Source organism: Cyprinus carpio, chromosome A6 (assembly GCF_018340385.1).
Source record: "Cyprinus carpio isolate SPL01 chromosome A6, ASM1834038v1, whole genome shotgun sequence".
Lineage (NCBI taxonomy): Eukaryota > Metazoa > Chordata > Actinopteri > Cypriniformes > Cyprinidae > Cyprinus > Cyprinus carpio.
In genome coordinates this window covers 6,388,219-6,414,767 of record NC_056577.1, presented here as the reverse complement: position 1 = coordinate 6,414,767, position 26,549 = coordinate 6,388,219, and the positions used below count along the sequence as shown (strand labels likewise).

The window sequence follows — 26,549 nt, the reverse complement described above, 5'->3', positions numbered from 1 at the left end:
GTCATAAACTTTTTGTTTATTTATAACATTTTGCGGAATTGATTTTTGTCAAATGTGTTAAACAGAGCTGAGAGTTCTACTGTACTGTCTTATATTGGTAGCTAAAAGTATAATCATATTAGGTGAAATATTTAATAAGGAAACATGCAAAGGGGAAGTGTAGAACATTACGAACGACAGACAATCCAATTCTGTGGAAATCTGCAGGAGTTCTGTAGGCGTAGTGTCTGGGTGGGTCTGGACATTAATAAAACAAATCAAGACAAACTGTACAGTTGTATTTCAAAATGCATTTTAAATGTATTTATTGACTCTTGATTCATTGCATATGACATCCATTCTTTCAAAGATGACTGGAATGTTTCAGGTTGTGGGGGAGACAGGGACAGTTCAAAATAAAGAGGGAAACCCACTAACTATGAAACTTTACTGCATATCCAAAGGCCAGAGATCATAAAACCACCTGTTCCTCATCATCGTGTTATTTCAAAGAGGATTGCAACAACAGACCATTGTATAGCCGTTTATCTGTATAACCCCCACATAGCTTTTTCTTAGAAACTCATTTTCAAGATCCATACATTAAAATGATTCACACTATATTATCCTGCCAAGTTAAGAAGAAACGCAAAAATGGTGGCAGCATGCTGAGCTCAACTACAGGTATTTTGTACCTTTAAAGTGAACAAGGAACAGTCTGGAATTCTAGTCTCTATATAAATACTATCTTGACTACTCTTGATGAACAATTAAATCCAGATCTTCTCTACACACTGACATGGCAAACTGAAGTGTGTCACAATAGCTTTTGACAGTCCATAAGTCAGCCCTAGAAAAATGCCAAATGTACTCCTACAATCTCATTATAATGCATCCTGAAGAACTGTGTATGCAAAAAAACAAAACAAAACAAAAAAAAGAATCAGAAGAAAAAGAAATTTACATAACATTTAGTATTTACATAGTACATTGTAACCCACCAAGAAATGAAGATGAGTGGCAAAAAAAATTGAACAGTTTAAGTTAATTTCCTGTTAAAAACACCAAAGTAGTACAAAAAGAAACCCCAAAACATTTAATTATTCATTCATTTTTAAAAGTATGATAAAAAAAAAAATCCTGTTCAAGCAGCGGGTTTGGAGTGTATTCACTGAGATAAACATACTTACACTGTTTCAATTTAAAGTCTAGCTTCTCAATGAACAGTCTTCTTCAATTTTTTTCTTTTTAAACTTCTTTTAAGTCCTGATTTCTAATCTAACTAAATTTCATATAATATGTTGACACCTCATCAAGTTGTTTATATGAGAGAAAATATCTATTAAGTGTCTCTTGTACACAGGAAAAAAACTTGAACAGTGCAGGTTTTTTTGTGCCATCGGAAAGCAGTTTTGTTTTATACTCAACCACCTGCCCGTAGATTAGCAGGACAGATACAGAGTTTTAGGCTGAGTGGCAAGTGCTATTCATAAACTTCACTATGGGATAATGTAGAGAATAAAAAGTCTGAATGTCAACTCGACGGGGACAAAATACATGAACGTGGCTAAGTGCTTTGCTAATAAACAGGGGTATATACAGTAAATAGCTTTAGAAACTGAAGAGTGTTAGATAAAAGAAAATGTTGTGGAAGTACACAACAGTTCACAAGCAAGTTAACTGTAAGGTATTCAGACTTTCATCCAATAATGTGTAAATATCCTGAAAAACGTTCCTGCATTGTACCTGCATTGAAACTGGTCTTGCTAAACTACTTCTATTTCTAGCCAATCTGAGCTTAATTCAAAATTTAAAGGATTTTTAATCCAGACAACTCTTTACCATCTTTTTCAGGGACTATTTGTTACATTTTCGTGGATGACCCTGTCAAGAAATGAATTCTATAAAAATCGACATATTTACATAAAATGCTTTTTGTTCCATGCACCAAATATAAATTTATCAGTATAGTCCAATTAACTGGCTATCTACTGGGTAAAACACATTTTCAGGACTACTTTCTAAAAAACCTTCATAGAAAACCCAAAGAAACATTGAGAGCCTAAGTTAAAAGAAAACTTACTAATGTACCTGTCCGTTTGATACCAAAACACAAGGTAAAATCCCACCAAGGCATGAACATGCCAACAAAAGAATCATAATTAAAGAAAAACAACATGTTATACTAGTAAATGAAATACACAAGAACATATGCTGGATTCCTGCATTTAGCGAATAGGTACTTGATGCAAGAACCTAATTTTGCATTGAACAATATCCCCAGGCTTTTGGCAAATGGCAGAAACCACAGATGCTTTAAACACCCAAGGCACTCTTTTTTTCACAAGTAACAATAAAAATTCAAACGTTTTTAGTATTTTAGTAAAATGTTACCATTTAAACGTTCGTCTATACCCCTAATGAACAGTGTAAACCCCAGTGTGAATGTAGGTAGTCAAGAGATTACAGGCTTAAATGACAAAATACAACTACAACAAGGTATGATATGTAAAAATTAATTGTTTGCAGCATGACATGTACTGTTTGATAAAAGTCAGTAACAACAGCAACACAGCTAATTCGGTAACACTATATTTTAAGGTGTCCTTGTTACAAATGTTACATGTACTTACTATTATAATAGCAATTAGTTATGCATAATTACATGCAAGTAACCCAAACCCTAATCCTAACCATAACCCTAACCATATAGTAAGTACATGTAGTTAATTAATATTACTCAGTACTTATATGTATAATTACACTGTAACAAGGACACCTTAAAATAAAGTGTAACCGCTAATTCTTATCAATCAAGCTAACACACGAAAACATGCCAACCAGTAAGAAAAGAAGTACAAAACATTAAGTTATTGCACATTAGAGAGGCTCAGAGTCTTGCGTCATTTTGTAAAATTTTCGTCCAGCATAATTAACTGACGCTGTGCTTTTAATATTTTTTTTCTAGTACTGCGAAAGACATTGTAAAATTTACTCCGTTTTAATTTCAATGCTCAAGGGCCGATCGTTGTGCCATTTTTTCATGTGCTTCTCCAGAGTGCTGTAGACGCTAAAAGGCATATGGCATATCTCACATTTGTAAACGTCCTTGCCTGTCTGTCCATGCGTCTTCATGTGCCGTGTTAGCTTGCTGCTCTGAGCACAGGCGTAGCTACAAAGCTCACACTTGTACGGCCTCTCGCCAGTGTGGCTGCGCCGATGTACTGTCAAGTTGCTGCAGTTTTTGAAGATCTTGCCACAAAACTCACACGTGTCACTACGTCGACCATCCTTGGAGCTGGGTCGACCAGTGGGAAGGTGGGGTGTACTGGCCCTACTTCCCGTGCCACTGCGTCCAGAGCCTGTCCCTCCATCTAGCTCCCCAGGGGGAGTGGAGAATCTGAGACTTCCATTCTCTGAGGAGTGCTCTGAAGATGTGGCGAAAGGTGATTGTCTTGAGTCCCCAAAGTTGAGAAGAGGATCCTTGAGCTGGCGTGATGCTGCATATCCAGCCAGCCACTGTGAGTATACGTTTTCTGAGTTGGGGATTGTAGGAGTTGGAAGATCAAGGTCCTTTTCCACCTTGATGCGTTTGGAGAGAGGGCTGTCGGATCCTGGACTTCCGGCAAGAAGTTTTATTGAAAGGTCATCATTTGGGTAGGAGGCTGTTCCATTTACAATGGGTCCGTATGCCTTGTTGACTTGATCAGACTCTTGGGGGGATTCATCACCACCTGTCTCACTAGCTGATCTGTGATCCCCTCGTTTTTTGTAAAGTTTTAGGGCATCTCGATAATCCTGAATTCCCTCAACACTTTTGATGTGTCGCTGTCTATTGTTCTCATGGTGACGTGCACCTTCTAGGCTCAAGCTAAAGATTATGTCATTCCTCTCGCCGGCCTCACTCTCATTTTCCTCCTCCTCCTCTTCTTCTCCTTCCTCCTCTTCCTCACCTTCATCCTCCTCTTCTTCTTCTTCTTCTTCTTCCTCCTCCTCCTCCTCCTCATCTTCTTCATCTTCCTCCTGTCCATTTTCCGGGATCATGTTGTTGTTCTCTTTTTTAAACTTTGCCACCACCGATTTAAGGGCATTGGTGGCACTGCTTAGCAAATCACTTGTGCCTGGCTCAGGTGAACTGGCAGTTGAAAGGCCATCATCTGATTTGGAGGTAGTGGAGGAGGATTTGTGCCGATGAGTCTTCATGTGGCGCTTCAACTTGCTGGCCTGAGTACAGGCGTGGTTGCAGAGGTGGCACTTGTAAGGTTTCTCTCCAGTATGACTACGCCTGTGGACGATTAAGTTGCTCTGGAACTTAAAAGACTTTCCACAAAACTCGCAAGACTTTGCTTTCACAGCTGCCATGGTTGGAGTTTGTTGAGTGGGTGTTGAATGAGGTCCAGAAGGAGAATGAGACTCCCCTGGTTGGAATGGCTGCAGCAGCCGTTGTATAGGGCTAGGCCTGTTGGGCGACATGGGAGGAGAGGACCCAGCAGAGTTGCCTGCCAGTTCCCGTAGTCGTCTTGAGAAGTCCATAGACGGGGAGTCCAAGGGTAATGAATTAAGACGCATTACCCTATCAAAGGCGCTTGGGTGGTGGGGGGCCAAAGCCAGATCGTCTGGGCTCATGTGATGCCGTGGTGGGGGACTAAAGAGTGGAGGTGTCCTGGGATATCTGCCTTCTCTAGGAACTAAGGACCCATCTCTGTTGGCTATCCTCATCAGGCTATAGGGACTACTGTCTGCCAGGTGAGCTGCATGTAGCGGTGGCTGTGAGGCACAGTCACCGCCCATGCCTGGAGCAGAGGCCACCCGAGGAGTTAACGGGCTTCCAGGTTCGCTCTCCAGGTATATTCGGAAACCATGAGTATTCTGGGCATGCTGTAGCAGGAACCAAGCCGTGCTGAAGGGCTGCTTACAAGTTGTGCAAGTGTAGCTGCTGGGCTCATCTTTTTCTGCAAGACAAAATCAGAGGGAGAAGGTTAGTTGTCCATTTAGGAAATGTTCCTATTTCACTACGAAGGCTCAGTAAGAACTCTCCATAGAAAGGCAGCAAACAAGTAGCAGTTGATCACACACATTTACCAGCACATTTATTACAAGGACAGTCCCCTTGTAGTGGCAATTGTTTAGGTACCTTGCTCAGCGGCACATTTGGGACAGCTCATGGTTTGTTTCTTGTGAAGCTCAAACCAGTAACCTTTCACTTTCCAACCCTGCGCTTTAGCCACCACCTCTATCTTCCAATGAATTAAAAATGTTTTACATTACAATGTTACACATTTACTCTTATTTATACAGTTATGTTCTTCCCTTAAAATCTTGACATGATCAGTCACAACTGTAAAGGCTAAACTCAGTCTTTTGAAACTGGAGGTAAGGTTGTTCAGTTTCTGTATAAACATCACTTCATATGTTAACTGCCTGTCTTTGAGATATCTGACACAAAGGCCAGAGTGAACAAAACCTGTAGCCAATCAAAACACTTTTTACTGCATAGGAGATGCAAGGGGGAGGCTGGTAAATTATGGATCATTACAATCTGCAAAAATTACAGTTAATTGCTGCCACCTGTGTGGGGTTTGACCTCCCCTGGAAATTTTTCCATCATAAAAGGCCACTCTTTTCCTGTCTATTCTCATGCTTGCTCCAATTAAATCATATACCATTATCGCATGAATCATATGAGCAAGTCAATGATTGTATTTAACTAATTAAAAATACATGCTTTTTTTTAAAGACAACAATCATTACAGTGCATAATATCCCTCAACACTAGCACAGCAAAAAAATAAAATAAAAATAAAAATCCTTAACTATCATACGGTATTGAAAATTTACGGTACATGACAAAAAAGTAAGGATGAAGGTGGAACTAATTTTAGGTAATCTTGTTAGCTTTCATTCTGCAAACACAAAAAGCACACCCCAAGCATTTACTGTCTTTTAACACCTTGTAAAAGGGAAATTTTGGTGGGGATGCAAGCCCATTTGATCTTAGGTTTCAGTTGTGGATGTAAAAGGAGCTTTCTAAACTCCAGAGAACAACAAATCCACTTCATAAGTGGGTCTCGGTTACAGTTCATGGTAACTGGTATGAAAGCAATCTGCCCTAACTTGTAGCAGTGAACTACTTATTGCAAATTGCATTCAGTTCACATTCTTTGCATTTCTTTCAATGCATTTGCAGCAGATGAAAAGAAAAAGCCGTTCCATTCTTTGTAAAGTAAATCTAACAAGACAAATACTACGTGCAAGAGAAGTGCAGGGCAGGGAGAGAAAGAAAAAAAAATCATACTTAAGTTTGGACCAAGCAATCAAACCAAGTGTGAAAACAGCCTAAAATAAGGGAAGTGTTCTCTCTAGACATATAATCATCCTGCGTCGCTGACATTTAAAACACCCCCCTCACCAACAGCAGCTATTACTTGGTGGCCTTGTCTGAGAGGCTGACTTATTGATTACTTTTAACCTTGTTCCTCTCAGCACATGGCCGACAATCACATTTTCTTCAGTGATATGCTAAAAGTTGAGTGGAGGTATGGCAGGACAATCTGTGGGCATTTGTCCGTCCAGATTTTAAGAACAGGACAGAAATTAACCATTTTTTTGACTGCATGGAACATCAGCAAAATATCATTTTCTAGGATTAATTGAAGATTTTTATGCATTTTTATGAGATACAATTCCATTCATACCGAACAGCAAGCCTAGAGGCAGTCTTTGCCCTGTTCAGACCCAGTGTGATGCACTGAACGCCTGACCACAGACAAAAATCTATTTGACCAATATAAACACTTCAAGTACAAAGTGGTGCGATATGACACATTTATTGCTCTTCAAGTCTTACAGTATGTGGAGAGCAATCACACTTGTGTCAACTTTTTCCTTTTGATGTAAACAAGACATTAACTTTGACAAACTCCCACTAGTTTAAATTGTTTATTCTATTTCTCCTTTTTAATTGTTTGCACATTTTTTTTGCACAAGGTTTATCTTCTATTTGGTACCTATGAGCTGTGTTTAAACTGATTAATGACCAGCTGACCTATATTCAGTGTATTATCCAATTTATATTTGCTGATCTACCATGTGTAAAGACTTCAGATAAAAATACACAGAAATGTGTAATTGCAACCTCTGCACTTAAGGTTACATCAGGTTATGTCTGAATCCCAGAGCACCACTTTCAATTCACTGAACATGCACCCTTTATTATATACAGTAGTGTTTTTCTTAAATACACAAAGATAAGCATCAATGTGAAACCAAAGACTTACAAGGCCCAGATCAGCACATTTGACACCATGAAAACACATTCAAGATTTACTATTTGAGGAACACGATGAGGCTACAATTATGAATAAATTACCAGAGAATAATTATACTTCACTCAAGCATCTGTGCCCTCACACCTAACCCTAGTTTAATCTAGACATGATTATTCTCATATTCAAATCAATGCAATGAAATGCTCCAAGTGCCATATGGATACTCTAGGGACAAGGTGAGAAAACCTTATTTGGCCAAAAGAGAGAATGCGTTCATCTGGCAGCTGGTATATTCTTGTCAGTGCCCATAAACATGTGTTGGTCCAAGTGTTTAATTTCAGTGATCTCAATACCAGCGCTGGACACACACCATAACCCCCAACGCAAATTGAAAGTGTCTAAGAGGGAAGCCATCTTGGAATGGGGCCTCTCATAGAGCGCCAAGCAATGGGTCAGCAGTCACCTTAGCAACGCACATTAAAGAGGCGGACACACAGAAAGGAGTGGACCAGACGGAGAGGTGAAGGGGATGGTGTTTAAAGCCCACAGATGGGTGGATGGATGGGGGAGGTGGCAGTCTGAGAAAATTAAAGAGGTGGCTACTGGGAAAGATGGACTAGACTAGTCTGCACAGGGCAGAGGTGGACGTTTTGTAAGCATACAGGACCGTCCCACAGACAGAGCAAACATTGAAGCTTGAATACCAGTGAAGAGGGGAACATGAGGTTTAGAAAGTTTGACTCCAGCAAATATCTACAAGCAATAATCGGCTTCTTATGAAATACTCATTAGAAAGTTGTTAATTCTGATTCTAAAATCTGATTGGATGAGCCATGTTTAAAGCTTTAAATCAGTTAACACAACCTCAAACATTTTAACATTTACAAGTTTCACATTCATGCGTCATTAAAGGGTGAATGTGACGAAAACCTGTAAAGAACATGTCTGAATAAATTTAGATCTCAAAATAAAACAAAATGAATGAGAAATTGTATTTTGCTTATAGAAATAGAAGCCTATTTTAAGGATTCCTGACAATCAAGCACATGTGAAAAGTATTTATCTATCAATACCATTGTACTGCCTCTATTTTATGCTTTAAAAATTAAAAAAAGCAACTCATCAAATGTGCTTAATTTTCATGAAAATAAGAATTTAAAAATTCTGGAAGAAAAAAAAAACAGGCTTCATTTTCTTTATGCTAAATATTTAATATGATTTTATGGTAAAATGACAAATCGTTTTTGTGAGATTCTTCCTGAAACTGTAAACAGCCAGTGCATCCTAACAAGGCATGGGACGATAAAACAGAGAAGAAGAGATGTAAATCTGCACACAACCAGAATGACTATTTTAGTTGGTTGCATTGCACTGGGTAGCCCTGTCCATTATAAAATGTCACTGATCCAAAATCCTGCTTCACATAACTGTACATTAAAAATTAAATATCTGCTGATGTGTTTGACAATAACTCCACTTCGTGCCAAGGCAAACAACACCCTTAACGATGTAATGCATGGCCTTGACTGGCTTACTGCTTTATTTAGAACTGTTACTCTAAAGATTTCCTGAAAGTCCATTAACACAGCTGGCCTTCTGCACTGATATATAGTGTACAATGAGAGGTCCATTATAGCTCTAAACTTTACCACCATGCCAACATTTCCACACTTCTCAACAAAGATTATTTCAAGTCATCCTTTCTCTTCTCTGTTCCTTTCTTTTCATTCTCCTGATCCATGAGTGGACTTAAGGGATAAACAGCCATGTGATAGTCAGGCCTTGTGAGAGGATTCATTCAGGAAGCCCCCCCTTAGGCAGAGCTCTGATACTGGGACCAGTACAAAAAGACCAGTGTTCCCAATTCACTTTACAGCCATGGGGTCAATATTTAAGGCTTCCCATCTGGCGCATCTTGGCCACAAGTGATGTAATAAATCAAGCCAGAATTAAATGAAATAATTTCTCCTGTCCTGGCTTAATATATCAAGACGCTTAAAATTAAGTCATTCATACATTGTAAAAATGATGTTAAAGTTTTTCAAACTATTTCAGTCTTTCTGCTTCACAATTTCACGTTTAATTCAGTGTGCCATTTCAATTAGCAATTTCTGATTGAAAATTGTTTCAGCACCAAATTTTCTTCTGTGTAGTTTTATTTCTCTTATCCTGGCTTAATATATAAAGACAACTATAATTACGTATTTAATAATTAGATTCTCCTAAATTGCTATTGCATTGCTATTACATTGCTATTACGCACAAGCAGACATAGCCTACTATTACTACCAGTCCACCTTTAACTGAAATATAACAGCTCCAGCACTCGCTGAACAACCTTAAACATAACATTTGCCATCAATAAGCTTCTGTAAGATGGATGCAACCATCACTTGGCTAAGACAGGCCACACTCACCCCAATTTTTCATTCGTCTGACATCAAGCTGGATTCCAGCTCTCAGCTTTGCTACTTAATTGGATGCATATGTTCTGATCTGCATCGTGGTTCGGTAGCAGATGGGAGAGTTCTGGAAACTGCCACTGCTTTAGCATCAATGAGGAAACTGTTAAAAATAGCCAGTGAATTCTGAAATTAATACCTTGTCCCAGCCAGTGTTAGGGAAAGTTACTTTTAAAAGTAATGCATTACAATATTGCGAGGACTACAGAGTGATATGAAACAATCACAGCTTGCTGTGGTCTTGGCAGGTTATGACCAACTTGATCACATGAGAAAAACATTACTATATTGTGAGATGACAATTTCATAAAAATGTATACCATGAGAATTTTTTTTTTTTTTTTTTTTTATGAATTGCCATGAGAGTTGGTTATGAAACACTCACATGAAGAGTTTGAAATAGGCTACTTGCCACTCAGTTTGGACTCATATCTCCAAACTAAAAAATCCATATCCAAATCACAATTTAATATACATGCCTCTTGTAAATCGAAGTTTACAAATGCCAAGTGGACAAAATGCCATGTGGATGGATGTTCTGCATGCAAAATGTGAAATATTTTTTCATGGGTAAATTAATCAACTACAACCTTTTGGGTTCATGTAGTCATGAAATATTGAGGCAGATGGCATGAGAACGAGATCTGTCACCGCTACCACATTTCAATTGCAACAACTGAATATTAATTAACCAAGCAACAGATGAATCATCCTTTTAAAAACACATATCTCAGGAATTTTGTCTAGAGTTGGAATGTTACCTGTGCGCTCTTGCCAGAAATCTGTCTGGAGCCCTGTAGCTCACAGATCTTATACAGCACATACTTTCAAGAGAATGTAGGAAGTCAAAGGTCGTGGAGAGGGGATGTTTTCATCAGGTCTTCTAGCTGATGTAAACGGATGTTGACAACTTTTTTTAACCTCCCAAAGTACAGGGTAAACCAGTTGTCTGTTTGAGAGTGGCAGTGTTTCATCTGTGTTTGTGATCACCTAGAACTCTTTCGACGGCCGTGAATGAGTGATCTCTGAAGATGTTAAATCAAAGCCACAAAAGCTTCTTTATTCACCACAGAGCAGGAAGCACAGATTTCTGATTTGAGACACTTGTGTGGTTAACTAAAGTAGACTGACTGAGTGAAATGTGGAGGAGAGTGACAGAAACAACAAGTGAAAGAAGGAGTACCGAAAGGCGAGCTTTTGCCTTCTGGTGACAGCAGGATTTATACTCAGGCAGCTGTAAGACAGCACACCATCTCTAGCTATGCACTAGAAGAGCTCTTAAATTCAGACATTCCAGGGAGGCGCTGGCAAGACCGTTCATATATACGGCCCCGATGAGGTCAAGGGTCACAACTCAATGAGTGGTGGAGCCAAGCGGAAGAGTATTTGACAAACTTTCAGCAGCTTTCAGGCTTCTCCTCATAGTCAGAGGAACTTCAAAGTATTTTAAAAGAAAATAACATACAGGCACAGCATTTAAAGAATATCATAGAATATCAAAATTGGAGTTTTTATTGTTGTGTTTAGTTCATTTGCGTTACAGTAGCTTGGAGGTCATTATTATGCTAACGTATTTCTAAAAGTTGACAAACTGAGCAGAAATATGCATTTGAGATCTCTCTGGTCTTGAAAAAAATGGAAAATACCTAAATTATTCATGACTTATCTTCCATTACAAACATCAAAATTATATATTTTTGCCCAAACAAATGCACTATAGAATTAGAGCGTCTCTGCTGCTAACACCAATATACAGTCTTTATATTATACAAAATTTATTTAGACACCTTCAACATTTCACACATTATCACAGTTTAGTTGCTATAGTTTAGAAAATGGTAATAAAATATGACAAGAGTTAAACTGTGTCAAATTCATCTTGATAATTTCAGATAACACTTAAGCAAAGCATGGTCAGGCCAAAGTGTTTGGATAATTTTTGGTCCCAAATTTTTATCAGTTTTATAGTCCACTGTATAAATACTTTTTGGGTGTATATAATATGTATTTTTGGGTGTATATAATATGTCACAGTTTATTTTATTTTATTATCCTCACTTACTGTACATGATTAATCATATAGTGCATATTATATCTGGTGTCTGAATAATTTTTGGTTTGACAGTATTTCTGATTACATGACTAGCAATAGCAAACAACAAATAATGATTCACAGTCAGTCGTTTTGTTAGAAGTTTGTGAATAAATAGTTTTTTTTTTTTCTCCACATATAGACTGATGGGTTGTGGGTACTTTTGGAGGACACATGTGAAAATGTTTTTGAGTACACTTCTTAAACCCACACAAAAGAATTCAATGAATCGTGTAAAACGCAGTAAACTTGAGATTATGATTTGTGATATTAGAACAAACCCTATGATAACATATGTATAACACTAAAATAAATAATGTTTTCTTATGTTTTTTTTAATTAGTATTTATTTATTAAACAATTTCTTTTAATTAATGTTTGTATTTAACATGGACCATTACTTTATTCATTATGTCTGATATTTGCAGGCTCATTTTGTAAATGTAAGCATTTTAAATTTTAGATAAGTGCAAACTTGGTGCTTAATGAAAAATTTGTCAAAGTTTACAAAATCAGATGATTGTGTTCACCCATACATGTAAATGTATGTTTATGTAGAGACAAAATAATTAGGTTAATCACTGTCTGTCATCAACAATTTAATTTGTGAAGACACTGATGAATGGTTCACCAAAAAAATAAAATAAATAAAATAAATAAAAAATCTAATTTGAATAAACTTTATATACAACAAAATAAACTTAACTAAAAATAAACATGCCTTTTTTTTTTTTTTGTTTTGTTTTTTGTAGTTTTATATTTCCTACACAGTAGGGGAAGGGAAGAGGTATGTAAAATAAGAACAGGTATGTAAAATGTTTTTTTTTTCTTTCTCCAGAATAGGTCCAGATAGATTTCCGCCTATAGGGATACCTGCACTGGATGGCCAATTTCACATGTATTTTGTGTATTTTCAAAATACTGTATTTGTATTTAAAAACATTTTTCAAAACAGTATTTTGTATTTGTGTTTAAGTAAGTTTTTTTCCCCACACAGTATTTTGTATTTTTATTTTACATACATTTTCATGTATTTATGCCCGTCTCTGGGTGTACTTGCACTTAGACGTATATAGTTATTGTGTTGTTTTGTGGTATATAACATCACAATTTAGACTTCCAATATGGTGATTCTAGTTTCAAATAATTTATATACAGTGGTTCTCAAACCTTTGGACTCGAAGTCTCCACGTTGTCCAACATAATATTCAATATATGCTATAAAGCAGTACTTCTGCAGACATTATGATGAAGCTGCTTGTTTTCACAGTTTTTTTAATAAACAGAAAACAGTGCTGATATTAACACAATTTAAAAACAATAGTTAAGGGTGGATATTTTTATTTTATTCGTTTATTACATTATATTAGTAATACATTTCTTTCTTCTTCTTTTTTTCTCCAGAATTTCAATTTAGATTTATATGATTTTAATATATTGCTAATAATTTTTCTTGAGGCCCCTTAGTGGACCCCAGCCCCCTGGTTGACAACCTCTGCCTTATATCAGTAACATGATGAATATGGTTCTGATTAAAAATCAAGCTTAATATCAAAGCACTATGGTATAACCATCTAATACCATCGGTTTACTATGGTACTAACAAAGTTTTGTCTAGAAGAGTGCAAGTATGTTGATCCACAACGTCAAACAGACTCCACAAACCAAAATTAATTGCTAAAACAAGGTCTCCAAATGTTTCAAACAACTAGAATTCTCGATTTTGATTTTCTTTTTTCAGTGTGTATACTCTGCTTCTTAAAACATGACAGGGAAATCCTGAGGAGGCTCTACACCACAACGAGGGCATCTGTCCTCTCAGTGTGATGGGCCTCTGGGTTTATATGTGTCTTTGTATGTGTGACAGTGTCTCTGTGTGTGTCTGTCTGCGATAGTTCACTCTGACAGGCTTGGAGGGCAGGGGTTCACCGAGCAGGGCAGGGGACAGAGGAGATGATCCATTCTCATCCAGACGATAAAGAGCAATGGGAGACGGGGGATCAGAGTTTAGATTTGGACAGATTTTGGTTTCTAAACCAGCCCTTCTAAATGTCTCATAAAACTGTTACTGTTCACTGCACTGGCCAGAATAATGATAGTCACAAGTTTGGCTACAAGAGACTCCATGTAGGCTCACAGACATCACATGCCGAATAAAGTGCACCAATCTATGCATGTCAATACCATACCGTTAAAAGTTTTGACAGATTTTCTCCACGATGAAAGCATGTAACACTTTCTGTCTGCGTTTCACACACATGCATTGTTTCAACCTTCTCATCAAACCCTCTTTCTTGCCATAAGCATCAGTAGACACGCTTTCACATGCAAACTCAACACGCCACTTAAACTGTCATGGGCCTTTATGTTCAGTCAGTAAGATGCTGAATGGAAGCTTTGTGACAGTTTCATGCCTGCATTCTACAAGTGCTCAATTTGTTACAGCCGCAATGTCACCACGGTGTGTTGCTCAAATGCAAGAGAGGCAAACAAACTACAGAAAGAGGGATGAGAAGACAGTGGAAAGAAAGAGACTATGAGACTATGAGAAAAGGTATATTGAAAGAAAGAGAGAGAAGAGCAAACAGACAAAAGAATGAGATACTGGTCTGAGAAGAGCAGGAGAGGCTGATACAGAAATACATCGATGGACAGATAAGTGCTAAAGCAAATTAACTTCTTTAATTGGACCCGCGCTCTCTCTGAGCTCAAAGATTGTTTCAGGCCGCTGACAGCTGACGGGGTGAGACCCTACAGGCTCATGATGGGACATCTGCTCCCTGGGTAGACTGATAGCACTTCTGGACACTGTATATTATATTTGTCCAAGCTAACGGATGAAAGGAAAGGATGTCAAAGACAAATAAGAAACAAAGGCATTAAATCATGGACTAAACATAATTAAAGACTTTATAAAACACAAAAGCAGATGTTTTAATGATGTTATTTTCCATATAGTGGTCGAGCCGATGTATAGATTTTTTTGCTGACCGATGCTGATATCTTAAAAAGCAGGCTGGCTGAGGAATGAAGATATTAAGCTGACATATATAATATAACAATTATTGAAATTAAATTTATATTTATTGGACATAATATTTGATCAAATAGTTAGTAATAAATAGTTTGACAATTAATAAAAAAAATTGAAAGATAAAAATACAGAAATTGTTAGCATCTATGTTTAGGTACTGGATTTTCAGTGCTGTCAAAATAAAAGTCCTCAGTGACATCAAACTTGCCATTATATGTCTAAAAGAAAATGTTTAAATCAAACACAGTATTTGTTCTGAATTTACAGTGCTTTCTTTTTGGATTTGGACACCTTTCGTTGTACAGAAAGACTGTGAACTTTGAGAGTGATCATTCTTCCTAACATCTCCTTTAGTGTTTAATGAAGAAAGAAAATCATTTGCCTCGTTCATCATTGAGCGAGTAAATGAAGACAAGAACTTTTATTTTTAGGTGAACTGTTCAGAGGTCATGGCATCTAGGTTTCATAGCTGATTGCCAAGAAGTGTGTGTATACGTTTTTTCTAAAAGCAAAACTCAAGAACCCAAGGACAAGGTTAGATTTTTGACTCAATGATTTCAGAAAAGTAATTCCACAGTTGCATTTCTTGTCAGGGAGCAGCAATAACAGTGAAAGGTCAAACAATTTCCCCACCGAAGTGGCTGTTTCCTGAACTTATCAGAATGGAGGAAGAAGTCAATGGACAAGGAGAGCACATCTGAGCGACCTCCATCTTGATGTGGATGGCCTTGGCTAGTTTAACCCACACTTTCACAAAATAAATCACATCTAACATTAACAGAGCTGTGGAAGAACTAAAACTTTTCATAGATGGCTGCAAAAAGAGAACATGGTAAATGTATAGCCAGTGTCTCTTTCAGAGGGGATACTGATAGGCCATCTACACCTTAAGTATTCACTTACGAAACAAAGCTACAGAGCACCATCTGGAAGTTGTGTCCCACTTTGTGGGATCGGACACACGGTATGGCACACACATATACACACACACACACACATATTGAAACCGAGAATGTGAAAAAGAGACATCAACAGAAAGATCGAGAAAACAGATAGATTGAGAAAACAGAGCAACGTACCCTATCGTATTTACACACACACATACCCAACAGAATTGAACACAAAGACGCACAAATTCACTCTGAGAAACCGTGACACTCAGAGACCCCTGCTGTGTGTGAGAGCCCCCTCAAAAATCTGCATAAATACATATGCAAATGTGTGGGTCAACTGATAGACAAGTGAAGAGTGTGCAAAGGAACATATTTATCCATCTCTATGTGAATCAGATATTTTCACAAACATGTGATTTTCACACTTTAGATGAGCTTGATCGTGTTACGATTGTCTTGTTTCGCCCTAGTAGCTCTGAACGGTTTCATGACACCCGATGTATTCAATTCACAATGTATATCTCTCAACTATCCTGCTCTTCATTGTCCTGCACTTTCAAAAGAGGTTCATTCAGGTATTCTTCCTTGTGTGTTTGCATTTGTTTTGTGAATTGTCTTCAGCACAAGCATGCAAGTGAAGACAAGGCCAGCCAACCGGTTCAAACCAGTCCAAAAGTCAGTGCCTCTTTTTGCCTTTGGCCCCAAAAAACAAAACCAAAAAAAAAAACAACTTAGTGGTATTTGATATACAGGCAGCAGGTATGAGGGCTGCGTATGTGTGTGCACATGACGTCTAGTCAGATTTAAAAGACCTGGAGCTCAGCCAAGTTAATCTAGAAATGGACAGCCACCATCAGGGTGAGAGGACGGCCCTTCCCCCTCCAGCAGTTCTCGACTTGACCCTATGTTAACCTAAAGAACACATGCTCAGTTAGCACTGCTCTCCCTCAGCAACTTTCTCTTCCTTTACCTCATTCCTTCTTACTGTTACACTTTCTTAAGGAACAGTTCATCTAAAAATACAAACAAAACCTGTATAACTTTATTTCTTTCACGGAACACAAAAGGAGATATTTACTGCAGACAATTCTGGCTGTAATGAACAATGAATAATTAATGAAAATGAACAGTGACCAAGGTTGTAGAGACAAAGTTTTCAGTAAATAACTTCAAAAATTTTGGTCTGTTCTAAGTAAGTTATCATAATGATCATTTATATGCAGTATTTTGTATTATACTTTTATGTATGGCACAGTGCAGCATGAACATTCATCAAAACGTCTATGTTGGGGTTTTACAGAAGAAAGTCAGTCAGACAGGTTTGAAAGGACATGCATGTGAGTAACGCACAAAGTTATATCGATTATTTATATGGACTATTTTTATGATACATTTATGGTCCTTTTTTCTCTTTTTGGAATTTCGGAGATCATTTATGTTCAATGTATGGAAGAGAGCAGCATGAACATTGATCTATATCCTATATTTTTCTATATTTTTGTTTAACAGAAGAAAGTCAGTCAGAAGGGTTTGAAAGGACATGCGTGTGAGTAACAAACATGCACAAAGTTACCATACTGATATTTCATATGGACAATTTTTATGGTGATTTTTATTTTTATGTGACCATTTACATTCAATGTGTGAAAGAGAGCAGCATGAACATGGATTTAAACTTCTATATTTGTGTGTTTTACAGGAGAAAGTCAGTGAGAAGGGTTTGGAAGGACATGAAGGTGACAAACATGCACAAAGTTATCATTTTGATTTGTTCATATGGACTATTATTATGATACATTTATGGTGTTTTTTTTTTTTTTTACTTTTGGTCACCATCCACTTTCAATTCTTGGAAGAGAGCTGCGTGTCTCTGTCGGACAGGTTTGGAATGACGTGGGTGTGTAAGTGATAATTTTTTTGGTGTACTCTTCAACTATTTTTCAACTGAGTTTCTCGTTCCATCTGTCTGGTTTCCAGACTTGTTTTGGCCACTTTTTTGTGAATGTTTCTCTCCGTTCCTGTCCCCTTTCCTCTAAAGCTCTTCAGCGAGCGAGACATAGATCATTCCGGCGTCTTCCCCCATGCTCTATTCAGGATAAACAAAGTGCCTCAAGTTCAGGCCCCACCCCGGGACCCTTAAACAAAGCCATCTATCATGCTGTCTGGCCCGACCTGTTTGGCCACAGCCAGCGCTGCCTCAGCCTCCGAGCCCCCGCCCTGAGCACAATCCCCCCATTGTGTCCCTGCCGGCCTCTTCTCACACCCCATGACATAGACACAGGGTTAAGTCAGGCTCCGGAGGAGAGCCAGCACCTGTGATGGGGCAGATAAAGGTGCCGCCAGCTGCAGTGCATCTTACTTGAAAATGAAACACAGGAGCTGATTTCTTATGTAGTGTGAGTCTCAAAGTAACAGTGAAGGAATGAACTTAATAAAGTAAGCGAATAAAATATTTGGCTACAAAAAATCTTTAAATACTTCACTCGAGTATGCAAATGCATTGACAGCAAACCTTTCTTGATGTGTTTTTGCATTATCGTGACCTCTGGTACTCAAAGGGACGATATAGTTAACTTCAAATGTGACATTAAATCAGATGTGTTATGATTCAGGTAGCTTACTGCAAACATATTAACTTATTTTCTTAGTAATCAGAACAGAAGTTGACCCAAAAGAAGACCCAGAACAGAAGTTGACCCAAACAAATTTATCATGGATGACCAAATGTTTCATCATGGCACACATTGAATTACACATCAACAAGCTACCTCAATCTCCTTTTGGTCGCTAATGTTTTAGAAACACTAAATAAACCATTATGTGGCATCATGTAGCACTAATCCAACTACATTCTGTTTGGAGCGATCAATCATTTATGACCTTGGCTCATGACTGCTACATGGGAATCCAGTAGATGTTTGTTTACATTTTATGCAGTGTTCATTGTTATATAAAGTTTCAAACAGTGAGACTTGAAATAAAAGACTCTAAAAATCTTTTAATGGTGCACAGCTCTGTTCTGCTCTGTTTATTTCTCAAGCGACTCAGTCCTTCTTCGCCTGATGCATATCGACTGAATGAACTCATAATGGGCTAATCAAATATGCAAAATAATTGGCAATTACCTAGAGGAACTAATGGTCATTAGAATTTACAACAAGGTAATGAACTAAAGTCTGCATGTACCATGCATATTCATAAAGCAATCAAGGCTTTGAAGATTAAAGAAGTGCTTCAAATTCAAATGAGCCACAGAATATTATCAGTGAGATTCAGAGAGAGAGAGAGAGAGAGAGAGAGAGAATGTTTCCCAAGATAAAAGACTAAACATTTTGTTAAATTCTACTTCAGTGATTCTATTGCAGTAAAAGAGCAAAATTAAATACTCAAGCTCAAAGAACTGAATGAATTAATCATGCTCTTTACGGCACTACTTGTATTGTGCTTTACACAGCTGATCTCTTTACATAATATTAAATGACTATTTGCCCTCCTATTCATTGTCTGTAGTCATTTCCAAGTCCAACGCTCAGAGTAAAACCTTTAGGAGTATTAAGTATCTTTAAGTATCTTTGCATTGATGTTGACTATTCTCTCTGCATCAAAACATGCTTTATTTCACAGTGTAGCAATACTATAGATGTTGTTCAACTCCAGTGCAACCAACTGACCCAAAAGAAATTGAGTTTGCATGCAAAAGCATGAATAAAAAGGTAAAAAATAAAATCTAGATGGAGACAGACAACAAGAAAGAGAGAATTTCAGGGAACCATGACCCTAGACTCAGACAGTGAGGGGCCTCTTGGGTCTTTATCTCATTCTATAGAACACAGATAAGACACACCAGCTGCAGACCACACACACATATATTGAGTCCACCATGTTATAACAATACCTTGTCCTGGAAATATCTAGAATCAGAACAGCAAAACATAATCCATGGGTAAAATATTTTAGGATGTAAATGCCAAATAGATTATTAGAAGAGCACATTTACCCATTTGTCATAACTAATTTACTTTACACCGCACATTTTTATGGATTTATACCCATATTTTTTTCTTTTCTTTTTTCTTTCTTTCTTTCTTTCTTTATTTATTTATTGTAAAAAAAATAAAGCCAAATCAAAGCTAGTACTGTATAAAGCATGCACTGTATATTTTATATTGCCTACCATATATCAACACAGAGTTGCAGGCAGTTTTGTATTCTCAAGGCAAACACTAAATAGAAGTGTCTACAGTTCAGCTGGCAGGCCACACTCACACACAAACACAAACGCACACACAGGTGAGTCGGAATATCATATGCTCTTGACAGATCTGATGATTGCATAGCTTAATGCTGAAAGAGTTGTGTGCCAAAACAGTCAGTAAACCTTATGGAGATGTGTGCATGTGTGGCTACAATAAATGTGCCTTCATGCAAGCTCTGTTATGCAAACAAAATTTCCCTAAACGTACTGTTTATAGGCAAAGTGTATATTTTATGTTACATTTTAGCAACTTTTATTATTTTAAGCATCTTTTAGCTTTTTTACTAATGTTCCGTGTAGTCCATTAATTAATGAGGCCATAAAGCTGCATGTTCAATAATTCCACAGAAATGTAAAAATGCAAAATAGAATGCATGTCACACTGCAGGACACTACTGTTAGCTCTTGAAATCCTGTGTCAGCTACAAATATATAAACCTCACCACAATACATGTTCCGCCTGCTCTGTGCCAATGTCCTGCCATATGCCCAATGAAAAGGAACCCCTTGGCAGTGTCTGCCAAGTCAAATGCGCTGTCATGTTGCATCGAGACAGGCTAAGGAAAACTAACTCACACATACACTCCTGCTCAGACTCGCATATATATTTTTATATTTTTATTCATATTTTTATATATTTTATATGTATATATTTAAAAGATTTGCCATTTATGTTTTTTTTTTGTTTTGTTTTGTTTTTTGAGCAAAGCGTGCGAAGGTCCTCAGTAACGGTGGACTATTGGGGATCCCCAAACTTCCTGTCTGCCGTTCCACTTGCTCTCCACCAGCTAATGATCCATAACTCTCTCTGGTTAGAGAATAGTGGATCAGTTCCAAAGACATCAAGACACCAATGCCAAGAACACCAGAAGACACCAGATAACATAAGAGAAAGAGTCCATTTCATTGCAATTTAGCAGTTACACACAGTTAACGTGCAATGTAAATATGATCTGCACAATAAAATATAATAGTAAAGTCATCATCATAGCTCTTCTCCTTGTGTTTATAAGATGAAGAGCCGCTTCTAAAGTCTGTAGGGACCAGGAGACGGTACAACGCTTATTAAACAACAGTACGAGACAGGATCATCTATATCAGGCTCAGAGAAAATGCATGGATGTACTTAAGAAAATAACCCCAGAGAGATAGCAGATAAGGGGGAAGGGGAGGGAGGTCTGCAGAAGGGGGTTATTGCCTGACCGCTCGGGGGCATTCAGACTTGAATAAAATTGGGGTGTGATGGGGTGTTGTTAAGGGGGGTATTAAAAGCTGCTATGTCCACATGCATATCTTAAATTGTTTATCATGCAAATTTCTCCAAGCGTGAACCTTTAACGGATTCAAAATTTACAGCTGATACAGAATTCCATCTGTTGTGACGGACATCTGCTTGCACGATGTGACCACAGACTGAAGATCACGCATGTGCTTTACATGTAACAGTGAAAGCGTGTGACCTGTCTGGACCGGGATGGGCAATCACTGAACGTCCTGAGAGATACTACACAGTGTACATAAAAAAACTTTACGTTGTCCTTGGTACAGTGTAATTAATTAAATCACCAACATGTTCTTACCATAGGGGTTAGATTACGGCTTGTTTTAGGGTTTGTTGCATGCAATTATGCATAATCAACTGTTACTACTATAGTACATGTAACAAGGACACTAGCTACGTTTATATGCACCCATAATCCATTTATATTCAGACTGATTGCTTGAACATCCTTCATGTATAAACCTCGATCCGAATGAAATTTTAGTCGTATTGGAAGCGGTGGAAAAATTAAGTATGTAAATGCTTGAATCTGACTAATTTCTTAATCAGATTCAAAAATTCCTTATGCACCTGCGCACTGCCATGATGCTTATGTTTACATATGTTTTATGTCATACGAATGTGTGGTCAGTAGATGAGAATGAATATTTACTTATACTCACTAAAAAAAACTTCTGACATAAATGTCAGCTTTGTTTATGGATATGTCATCAAGGCAAAAATCACTGTAGATCTGGTAGCATATAGTTTGTTCATATAAACAGAACTATCACAATCAGAAATCAGACTGTATTAAATCCGACTGACGAAAATGTATAAACATGTAAATATACCTACTGTAAAATAAATTGCCTATTCTATCAAATGTAGAAATACATGTAGATGTTTTAACAAACCTCATCCTAATGTGACCTCTACAGCAACTTGCAAAAAAATAGAATATAATTGTAATTCAAACTTAAATTTGTCCGCCACAATCCAAGCTGATAACAGCACCCCAATGGAAAGTGGTAATGTGAAAGCCTAAAAAAATTAGCAGAAGTACTGTAAATGCATAACTGCTACATAATATCATAATATGTGCTGCATGTTTTTCTTCTTTCCGGATACGCTGCGGTCAACGCAAAGGGAAACACTCTCTCATAATTAGAAAAATGACTAGAATCAGTAACAATCTGTGACAGGCCTTGCCTTGGACAGCTGAAAAAGATTTTCTTTTCTTTTTTATCAGCATGAATGTACCATTCTGCAGCTATACATTTACTGGAGTGGGATATGACCTTGTGAAAACCACACTAAACACAGCAACATCTGTGAAAGCCACATGAGAGAACTGAGAGAATATCCATTCATACTGACAGCAAGAACACTATTTTCATCTAGTACATAGTCAACCAAACTCAGAAAGTGGAAAGCTGTAAAACCATGAGCTATCAGTAGAAATGTGTTATCCGTCAAGGCCTTCCAATTAGAAGAACTCTCTCACAGATTTGCTCTACCTGTTAAATTCTCCTGCTTGGGCCGTAATCCATGCGGTGTGGAGGATAAATGCTCCTCTCCATGGGGCGAAACTTGAACTGCCACCTCCACTGGGACGCAGGCTTGCCGCAGGCCTGCGGGTGGAGGCGACGGTGGCAGGTCTGAACCTTTGTCCATGCATAGGTGGCCTTGACACTGCCTGCGTTTGTGCTCGATGAACACCAGGATGTCAGCCAAAGGAAACCTGGAGCGGCACTGACCACAGGTGAGGAGGTCCTGGTCCCCTTTAGGGGTGGACAGTTCCGATCCGAGATGGCTTTCCCCGTCCTCTGGGATATCTGCCGTCACGGGCTCGGCTATGGTAGGAGAAATGCAGAAAGGGAGGTGTGAGAGATAGAGGAATAACTTCCTGTAAAATCCATATAAATGGAAGAGATGTTGAAATTCGTAGTAATGTTAGAGGTTTTATATTTCATAAATAGTCGTGTGTGTATGTATATATATATATATATATATATATATATATATATATATATAACATTCTTCCAGTAAAAAATATATATATAAGGTTTTGTGCTAACATTTTGAGAACATTATTAAAGACCAGATATTACCTTACTGGAAGAATATTAGTTTATAACTTTAAGAAAACCTTTCCTGAACATTAGCTTAACTTCATAAGGATCCATGTTATTTGGGATGAGGATTTAGACACAATAATATTCATATTAATAACATTTGCCAGTGCTACAATACATCGGCACAGCATTTGTGCCAGGAGACATCAATATCTATCCATTATTGAAATGCTGACACTTCTATCAGAGGAATACTGACAGTCAATGAAAGGCAGATGCAGAGAAGATGAGAAACCAAAGACGGAGAGAAAAACAGTGGTTGCCCAGTAATGGTAAAGAGGAGGGGGTTGTTCGCTTTAGTTGCATGACCCTGTTCATTATCCTGCCAATCTCACGTCTTAATGAACCCAACACCTCAGAGAATCAAAAAATAGATTCTAATTTGACTTCAAGATGATTGGAACCCATTTAGTTAAAAGTGCTGGAATCCTCTGAACTGAGGTTAGCTATTGAGGGGAGTATGTGGGGTAGTTCCCAGAAGGAGAGCCAGAACATATGAAAGAGCAATCAAAACCACATCATGCGTCTGAACTGGGCTGAAGGAGATTGTTGCCATCGGTGGTAGGTTAACCCTAATTCTGTGTCAGGTCATGTGGGACAAAAGGTTGGGGGTGACAATACACGAGTCTCCGATGAAGACTAAAAACATGCTCAACTATTTTAATCAATCCTCTTTTACTGAATTTTTTTTTTCTTTTTTCAAGATGTGCTCAGAAGATGCACAGTTGCATGTTAACATTATGAACTGGAACAAAGCCTCAGATCAGACCATGTGTTGGACAAACAGGTGTAATTCAAGCCTCTTGTGAAACATCAGGAGAGTTTGCAAACAACTTTTGGAAAAGCAAATATCAAAATCAATACCACTGTTAAACCATTTGAGATTATTTCAAATGATTTAAACATTTTTTTCAACATGATAAACACAAATTGTATACCAAAAAACATATGGATCCAAGGACATGGTGCTTTTTTTTATCGGAATATATAAACTAATTAAAAATTGTATACCCTTGTGTATTTAAGGTGCAAAGTATTTTAATGGCTACTTTTTAGCATTTAAAAAATTTTGTAGATTTTTTTTTTTTTTTATCAAAATGAACAGAAAATCTTACACATCTAAATACATGGCAGATGTTTTTTATACTAGATCTTTAAAAGATTTCTCCTTTTTATCATCTCAGACAATCTTTAGCATTGATCCGTATGTCTTTTAAAGCAATGTTTACATTAAAAAAAAACACTAAATGTATTTTGAACGGAAAATGTGTGGATACACTTAACAAATGAGAGTAGGCTGGGCTCAAGTTCAAGTTCACAGAGTAGTGTCTCATCTTGAATGCGGACCATCATTTGTTAATTTCCTGCCCCCTAGCGGCCACACATTGCAACTAATGTCACGCGATGCCGTCTCAGCGCTATTAGAACACGTTCCAAACGCGATTTAAATAAGGGAATAAAACCAAACTCTAATAGATCAAGGGTAAACTTCACTTATATGCGGAGTACATGTAGATTTTCTCATTTATAATGACCTTTATGTTTGTAGAAGGTTTTGACGCGCAACACTTAAGGTGCTGAGAACGTCGCCAGAGGGGTTATAACAGGTTTGGCATGATAGATGCATAAAACCAGGTTTGTATATCCAGTGCCTAGCATAAGACTGAGATAAATTGTGTTTCACTTAATAACAAACCTTCTTTCACTGAATGACAAACCTCCGTTATTTATTCCCGTTTCAATCCTTTAAAATCACGGAACAGGAGGAAGTTGAGAAGAAAATAAACACTTTCTTAAATCAGCATTTAGAATGCACTTGTTTAGTGTTTGAAAACAAACATTACCCTGCATATTAGCTTACTCATAATAGTAATAATCGTAGGCTAATACACATACAAAACAAATGTAATAATTCATTTAAAGTCTAACATTAAAGCCCAGTGGAATCTGTAGTTTGGACTTTTAAAATATCTCAAGGGAAAGTGAACTTAGAGCTGGATTTTCCTTTTAAAATGATTTAAATGCTAAATTAGCACTATACATAAGCTATATGCACGCAAATGCATGATCAACCTTCACGCGTTGCGAATCATTGCGAAGCGCAACTCAACAGCAAAACGCGCTAAACTAGTTAATACGAAATGCATTTTGAGCTATTAAGACTCCCCGTGAACTTACGCGAAAACTCCCGTTTGCTTAAGTGCTGGGGTTTGCCCTGCTTGCGGCGAGACATGTTGGACACGGTCTCAGCTGGGTTCACATTGGGAAGAGCCAGAGTCTTCAGAGAGTCCAGAGTAAAAGTCTTCTTCTTCAGCGATGCATCGGGTATCCCACATGAATTACAAAGATTAGTACAGGAGGCGCGCGTGCAGTGACAAGACGCTTGCATTGGGCTTCATGGCTTCTTGGAGAAGAACTTAAGACCGGAATGGAAAGTAAACGAAGCCCCCTGAGCTGCTGCAAGTTCAAGTGCGGACGTGACGTGCCAGCGAACTTGACCGTCCAGAGGTAGATGATGGACATGGATCTGCTGAACACAGGCAAGAGGAAGAACTGCGAGAGGGAGGGGGTGAGATTCATAAAAACCAATGATGGGCTGCTTGTGAACCGTAGACCCCAGCAGCCAATGGGCAGAGAGAGTGAAAGCAAGTGTGTGGGAGAGAGTGAGTGTGAGAGAGAGAGAGAGAGCGAGAGAGAGAGAGAGAGAGAGAGAGAGAGAGAGAGAGAGAGAGAGAGAGAGAGAGAGAGAGAGAGAGAGAGAGACGGGTGTCTGTTTAGAATAGAACCAAAAACATGAATGCATGAAGGATAAAGGGGGTCAGAATTATTGGAATCATTCACCTATCCGTTCTCTTGTGACTTTTTATTTGATTTGATTTTACTGTATTTATTTATTTTGCGCTGCTTGCTTTTAAGTGAATGAGAACAGTGCTTCTCGTTCTTATTTATTACTATTTTCAACATTTTTGGGTAATAATCCTTAATCTTTTTTTTTTATTTATATTTTTTTTTTTGCTGTTTTGCAAACTGCATCTTGGCGATGTTCTAACAGTCTTGAAGGAGTTCCCACATGTGCTGGACACTTGTTGGCTGCTTTTCAATTTCACTCCATAAACACAGCTATATTTTGCTCACAAAATTATATATGAAACATTTAAACAGAAGCC

The 26,549-nt window shown here is 37.8% G+C and overlaps 1 protein-coding gene across 1 annotated transcript; it reads right to left on the bottom strand.

The window, feature by feature from the left end:
• Positions 1-288: 288 nt before the first annotated feature.
• Positions 289-25,945, bottom strand: LOC109091670 (B-cell lymphoma/leukemia 11A-like). Its single transcript, XM_019105452.2, has 3 exons — positions 25,561-25,945; positions 22,765-23,100; positions 289-4,931 (listed from the first exon to the last, which is right to left on the bottom strand). The coding sequence occupies exons 1-3, from the start codon at positions 25,769-25,771 to the stop codon at positions 2,971-2,973; spliced, it is 2,508 nt and encodes an 835-aa protein (XP_018960997.2). The 5' UTR covers positions 25,772-25,945; the 3' UTR covers positions 289-2,970.
• Positions 25,946-26,549: the final 604 nt, after the last annotated feature.

Excerpts from the sequence above, each read along its gene's own strand:
- LOC109091670 (XM_019105452.2), bottom strand. The coding sequence starts at position 25,771 with ATGCAAGCGTCTTGTCACTGCACGCGCGCCTCCTGTACTAATCTTTGT. Across the intron at positions 23,101-25,560 it reads AAGCAAACGGGAGTTTTCGC|CCGAGCCCGTGACGGCAGAT; the intron begins GTAAGTTCACGG and ends CTCCTACCATAG. Across the intron at positions 4,932-22,764 it reads CAAGCAGGAGAATTTAACAG|AAAAAGATGAGCCCAGCAGC; the intron begins GTAGAGCAAATC and ends TTTGTCTTGCAG.